Source organism: Cynara cardunculus (assembly GCF_001531365.2).
Source record: "Cynara cardunculus var. scolymus isolate 2C chromosome LG 1, CcrdV1, whole genome shotgun sequence".
NCBI lineage: Eukaryota > Viridiplantae > Streptophyta > Magnoliopsida > Asterales > Asteraceae > Cynara > Cynara cardunculus.
The window spans coordinates 6,395,176-6,402,605 of NC_037528.1; the positions used below are offsets into that span (position 1 = coordinate 6,395,176).

Sequence of the window (7,430 nt, forward strand, 5' to 3'; positions counted from 1 at the left end):
TTTTTTATTTTTTTTATTTGGAAAATTGATAAAATATTTTTTATTTTTAATCAAAATATAATTCATCAATAATATTTTTTAAATGTAGGTACTATTTTGGTATATTTATTTTATTTTATATATGTGAGTACTTTTTTGTTTAAAATAAAGGAAAAACCTGGAAAAAAAGCATTCCAAGTTTTTCTCTTATTTTATTACATTAATCAGTTTTATAGGTTATAAGGATGTATCTAATAGGTTTTAAAAAGTTCAATAATTTATTTAATAGGTTTAGAATGTTCAAAGACTTATTTGTTTCAAAAAATTATACAATGACTTATTCATTAAAAACACTAAAGTCAATTGAATATTTATAGACAAAATCCTTTAAAATAACACATTGGTGAAAAAAACCAAATAAATTCTTTTTTCTCATATTAAATTTTAGAATATTTTATTTTATTCTCTATTTTAAAATACGATTTACAGAATTCGTTGGAACACAAATATTATCAAGATATTTATTTCCATAGAAAATCCATTAAAGATACTCTTAGGTGGCGTTTGTTTTTCAAGTGGTGCTGAAGTCTGAATTCACTTCTGATTTTTAAGAGGTTGTGTTGAAGTCTGAAAATCTGAATCAGTCAGACTGTTTGTTTTTTGCATCTGAAATCTGAAGTTTGAAGATGAGAAATCGAGTGTTGATATAGATCGACAGTTGGCAAAGTTGAGAGATGAGAGATCGAGACAGAAGAGTTGATCTAGAGAAATCGAGCACAAAGAGATCAGAGTAGATATGCGACAATTTGAAATAAGAGGTAATAAGAGGTTTCGCAACCACTTAAATTTTCAGACCTAATAAGAGCTTTTAAGCTCTTAATTGAAAAAAAAAACAAACACACTAAATCCTCTTATGTCTGACCGATTCAGACTTAAAAGAGGACATTAAGAGCTTTTTTTATTAAAAACAAACAGCCCCTTAGACATGGAGTTGAACACATGCTTCTTATATTTCAGTGATATTTGTGGAAGTTGAGTACAGAGGGAACAAGATGAAAGTGTAATTGAAAGTGTAACATTCAATGTGGATCTTTTGTGATCCCTAAAAATCAATACGATTTATTAACCAAATCAACGCCATATATCTTACTCAAAAGTAGGATATGAGGATTTGAGATGTACATACACCCAACCTCTAACCAAAAGGATAAGAGTGGTAAGCGGCTGTTCCCAATCAACACGATTCAATCTGTGGCCAAAAAAGAAATAAGACAGCAACATGCAATATTGTCTGATATGTCCAAACTGAATATCGTCCACATCCACCCAATTGAACTCTTAGCAAATCAGAGGTTCAGGGTTTCTAGGCCAGTGTCACTTGGATCATTACATCTACAGGTATTTCCAGAGTCATACAAGAACAGAAGAGGTTGAAAATAAAATCAATAGATTCAATGGTAAAGAGTGCGCCTGCTAGTCGCGCTCTGCTTCCTCTATTTCTTCATCCTCTGGTACACCTCGTAAATATAGAACATTATTACATCTGCATATTCAACACATAAACGCCGATCTTTTAGCCAATCATATATGCACACAAGATCCATATTTGATGCATGAAGATGATGTACATGATACATGGATCAGACCAGATCATTGGAAAACCCTTTAATAACCAAAATAAAGGTCGATATAAGCAAAACAAAAAATGTCAGGAAGAACAAGAACTTTTCATCGCATATGCACGGAGAAACCAGAAACTTCAACAAGGCTGTTCTGCTTACTTAAGTTGTATAAAACAGTCATCACACAATGTTCTATGTTTCTTCTATACTTCCGAAAAATGAGGGAGACAGCAACAACAACAATGTATGAAATCTTAAAATATGATTTAAGTTTTTAAAATCTTTTGGAGCTTTAATTGAGCACCTATATTCAATGAATAGGCAACATATATTCTCAAGACATAAAGGGGTTGTTCTGTTCCATTACCTCAGCTAAGGAGTTGATATGATATCATGTGAACAAGAACCCAAGAATAAAGCACCACATGGAACTCTCTTTTATGTTTCAGTCCACCTACTCCTTTACTTTGTCCTTGTGTCTGGTAAAGGGTAGTTAAGTAAACAGATACCAACAACCCCACAATTTTTGGGAAACCATGAGTGTCCGGGCCAGCTTGCACGCACCTCGACTAAATCTATGGAGGACCTAACGATAACAACAAAGAAAATCCCCAGCAGCCCTGAGGAAACTCAAACTAGTGACCCATACAGAGGAGCCCCAAGGCCTCGCCTTTATTTGCCAATAGAGCTAGCCCTCAAGGTTAAACAAACCCCACTTTGACCAACATTACAAGGGTTAGAAGGAATGGTCATTTGACTCATTTACAAATGTATATTCACACATTCCATATTACTATCCACGCACAATGGCATGGCGAAAAAGGCAAGATTTTATGATGCTCTTCTCAAAGAAATGAAACTCTGCATATCTCTTCCAATGGTTTACGCTAAAATAAAGACTATCCTTCGAAGGCCAGTGATGTCATTCATATTATACTGGTCTCACCCCAGCCAACCTTTACAAATTTAAGAATACTTTATTTTTACCAAAAGACTGCACAAATGAAAGCTTGCCTGTGAGTACAAGAGATAGGCAGATAAATATAACACTGGCCAAACAGCTGTAGTAATGTGACACTCAATGAGTTATGTATCTGCTTCATAAGGATACAGCACACTATTGCGTAATATTTCTTTTGGTCATAAGAATTCTAAATGACTTCACAACCAAAAAAGCTTACAATCTTGCTTTACTTCCTACATGGGAGTGATAAGATTGTGCCACCACCATCAGCTCAAGGCAAGTCAAGGATGATATGAGTGGACAAGATCTAAATAGAACTTTTTCATAGGTCATGAATCCGTCTAGAGTGTATAATCAGAAAGAAGAGAGATGATTTTCTATCACTCTAAATTCAAGTTGTCCTATCTTTAAAAGCTATTTAGACAATCCAAGTATACCTGATTAAAATCTCTCCAAGGTTTCCAGTAAACTGCCCATCAATGTATTCTTCAGAGTTTGCCAACTGGAAAACAAGGCACCAACCAATATTAGAGGCAGAGGTTATGACTACTGACATGTCAAGTCTTTTCAAAATTTGAACACAAATGAATGTATGTCTTGAAACAGAAATTATCATTTAACTCATTGCAGATTAATGAAAAGATGGCCTGTAAGCAGCTCTATTAACATGACAACAAGATGCAAACATATTACCAAGAATAATATAATAACAAAGATGCAAAACCATAGCCTCCATTCTCACAAAACCAATGTAGTTGGCATTAGCTACAATACACTGATCATATATTTAGACAAATAGTTTATAGTCAGGTATTGAATGCAAAACTGAATGGGATGGTAAGAAGTCAGTCGGCTACCTGCAAGTTCATGTACGAATCGACGGAGACAAGATAACCTTTGTACTCCATTCCCCACTTGAGTTTCACAATGACAGGCTTCCCAGTCAAATTGTTCAAGAAAGGTTTGGGATTAACTGGTACAGTCTGCAAAATTTAAACAATTAAGTTCCCAAATTTGCATCACAAAATATTAATCTTAAACTATACACTACAGTAAAGGAAATCATCTACAAATTGCTCAAAAATCAAAATAAGTTCTTCAAAACCCTATCCAAACATCAGCAAAATAGAACATTTTTCCCTTTTATCCATTGTCTGATTCTCCTTTAACTTAGATGCATAAGTGACGGTGGATGTAATTGGTTCATCAGATTAAGTGACAAATAACCAACTTACAGGACGAAGGTATGAAATCTTCCCAGTACTCAGGACCCAATTTTAAAAAAACTCCAACTAACCAACTGCAATACAACAATCTAACATTCTAACTCAACTGAGCTAGCTATAAGGTCGAGTGTACATAGACAAACACCCGCTACCCAGAATATCAAACCCCTTCAATCAAGTTTTTGCCGGCGAACTAACATAATTCCCCAACCCAGCCATAAGCTTTGGGCGTATATGCACTTGCAAACACACGACCAGAAAATGATAAACATCCCGCATTCAGCCATAAAATTAGGTCTACAAACACAAACTAACTCACTACCCTAATTGAGCGATTAATACACAATGCGATCTACTAATTTCGGCTGAAACAGTGTGAACACCATTATACAAAGACTAAATAGGAAAAATTACCGAAAATAAAAGCCTCGAGGATTGCTACTTACCGCCATATTCGTAGAGAAGAGTCGATTGCAGCTTCCTGGACCGTGAAGGTTTAGGGTTTTTGGCGAGTTTCCGTCCAACGGATGAAAGGCGGTATAAATACATTGGAAATTTGTACATTAAACCCCCCTCGATTATTATTTAGTCCCACCCCCTCTTGTTTCTATAGATCTCATTCCAGTCCCTCTAAAAAACATTCAAAAGCTTGAAGTAGTTAGAGGGCAAAATAGAGATTTCAGCAAGTATAATGGAATTTTTGTTTAATATTTGGGGGAAAAGCAATTTTTATTTTTTATAAATGAATAACAAAATAATTGTTAGCCGTTTTACATAGGGGTGCTCAAAAACCCGATGAACCCGACCAACCCAACCCGAATTTTAAAAAAAAAAAACCCAACTCGAGGTAACCCGATGCATGATCGATAAAAAAATTAGTCAACCCGATCTTATTGGGTTGGAATTGGGTCAGGTCCAAATGAACCCGACCCAACCCGACAACCCGATCAAAAAATACAAAACCAGGGGAGGGGGCAGGGGCACGCACACTTAGGACGGCTGTTGTATCTCGATTTCTTGTGTCTAACACAGCAAGACAAAACCTAGTTGCTCCACTCGCCTTCGCAAGTTCATCGCATCGTTATACAACAATCAACAGTCACTGCATCTCGTCGAGACAAAGCTCCTTCGCAAGTAATCGAGACAAAATCCTAGTGATTCATCGTGCCTTCGCAAGAAATCGAGACAAAGCCTTCTCTATTCATCGACAAACCCTAGCTGCTCATCGATTCCTACACTAAGTTACAACTATAAGACTTGAAATTACAGCTACACTAAGTTACAACATCGATTCCTACTGTTTTGCATTACATCCTAATGTACCTTACTGTAAGTTAGAACATCGATTCCTATTGTTTTGCATTTCTTTTTTGCATTACAGCCTAATGTACCTTACTGTAAGTTAGAACATCGATTCCTACTGTAAGTTAGAACATCGATTCCTACTGNTAGAACATCGATTCCTACTGTAAGTTAGAACATCGATTCCTACTGTTTTGCATTTCTTTTTTGCATTACAGCCTAATGTACCTTACTGTAAGTTACAACATTGATTCATACACTAAGTTACAACATCGATTCCTACTGTTTTGCAATTCTGTTTTGCATTACAGCCTAATGTACCTTAGTGTAAGTTAGAACATCGATTCCTACTGTTTTGCATTATCCTAAATTCCTAATGTAGCTTACTGTTTTGCATCAATTCCTACTGTTTTGCATTTCAATAATGCGAGGTTTTTGATTTTTTCTTAATCCTTACAGTTTCAAATTCAATGAATGCTAATGCTACCCCAACCCCAATATGTATTGATAAAGAGATCAAAGAAGAACCAAACATCGATAAAAAAAAGGTCGGGTGGTAGAGTATCTGATGTTTGGGCTCACTTTGCAAAAGTAGATGGTGGAAATTCAAATAATCTTAGGTGTGTTTGCAACTATTATGGGAAAAATTATGCTTGTGACAGTAAGAAAATTGGCACAACTAGTTTGTGGACACACATAAGAAAACAATGCAAGAAATATCCGGGTAGGGAAACCGATAAAAACCAAAAAGTACTTAGTTTTCAAGGCGGTGGTGATGGTGTGGGAAATTTGTTGGTCGTGACTTTTAATAAAGAAAAATGTCGCAACGCTTTGGCTAGGTTTGTAGTGAAAGATGAACAACCTTTTAGTGTTGTTGACGGTGAAGGGTTTAGAGAGCTTCTTCAAAGCTTGCAACCTAAGTTTGATGTCCCTGGTAGAATGACTGTTAGTAGGGATATATTCAAGTTGTTTTGTGAGGAGCGTGTTAAGTTGAAGAAATAGTTAACTAAGGGTGGACAAAGAGTATGTTTAACCACCGATTGTTGGACTTCTTGTACTCAAATGGCTTACATGTGCCTAACAGCACATTATATTGATAGTGATTGGCATTTACATAAAAAAATTATAATTTTTTGTCAAATTGCAAATCACAAGGGCGAGACAATTGGTAAGGTTATAGAGACTTGTTTACTTGGTTCGGGATTAGCAAAGGTTCTTAGTGTGACTGTTGATAATGCATCTACCAATGATGGGGCTATTAGCTATGTAAAGAAAAGGATTAATGCATGGAAATGCTCGGTTCTTGATGGTAAGTTCATCCATTTCAGATGTGGTGCTCACATACTAAATTTAATTGTGGGTGATGGGTTGAAGGAGTTGCATGATTCAATCGCTATCATTCGTAATAGTGTAAGATACATCCGGTCATCTCCTTCAAGACTACAAAAGTTCAATGCTTGTGTTGAAAGGGAAAAGATTACGTACAAGGGTGGTTTGGTCTTAGATGTGTCTACAAGATGGAACTCAACTTTTATGATGTTAGACGTGGCACTTAAATTTGAAAAAGCTTTTGCAAGTTATGAGGACGAAGACCATAAGTACTTGAGTCACTTTCTAGAGAATGAGAACGGGAAAAAGAGAGTTGGACCACCTAAGAGTATTGATTGGAAGTGTGTTTCGGCTTTTGTTAAATTTTTCTCTACTTTTTATGAAGTCACTTTAAAATTTAGTGTCACTTTACATGTAACCTCTAACAACTTCTATTATGAGATTTGTGAGATCCATACACACTTGAATTTTTTGTGTGAAAGTGATGATTTTATATTGTATACCATGGCCAAGAAGATGAAGACTAAGTTTGAGAAATATTGGGGGATCCAGATAACATCAATCCGATGTTGCTTTTGTCTGTTATACTCGATCCAAGGTACAAGATGTAATATTTGAAGTTTCTTTTGAGTGCCTTTATGATAGTCAAACTGTTGCCAAGATTACTGTGAAGGTGGAAGAAATCCTTAACGAGTTATTTGAAGTCTACAATGTTGAGTTTGGGGGTGGTGAATCAAAGGTTAGTTATATGTGTAAATTGTTTTATTTTATTATGCATTTTAACACGTTCATGTTTGTTTAAGTTGTTGTTTACTTCTTGTTTTTATCTTCAATATGTATAGGTTGCCAAAAATGACTCGTTTAAAGAGCAATGAAACTCATAAGAGGTCATTATTGGAAAGTTATATGCAAAAACAACAATTGCAAGTTCCGAATAAAATGAACGATCTTCAAAGATATTTGGTTGAAGAATCTCTCGATCCAACAACTATCGGATTTGATATTTTA

At 35.4% G+C, this 7,430-nt stretch overlaps 1 protein-coding gene across 1 annotated transcript; it reads right to left on the minus strand.

The window, feature by feature from the left end:
- Positions 1-1,233: 1,233 nt before the first annotated feature.
- LOC112518054 (probable small nuclear ribonucleoprotein F) lies at positions 1,234-4,304 on the minus strand. The gene is made up of 4 exons (XM_025125600.1): positions 4,238-4,304; positions 3,423-3,548; positions 3,003-3,067; positions 1,234-1,522 (listed from the first exon to the last, which is right to left on the minus strand). The coding sequence occupies exons 1-4, from the start codon at positions 4,241-4,243 to the stop codon at positions 1,453-1,455; spliced, it is 267 nt and encodes an 88-aa protein (XP_024981368.1). The 5' UTR covers positions 4,244-4,304; the 3' UTR covers positions 1,234-1,452.
- Positions 4,305-7,430: the final 3,126 nt, after the last annotated feature.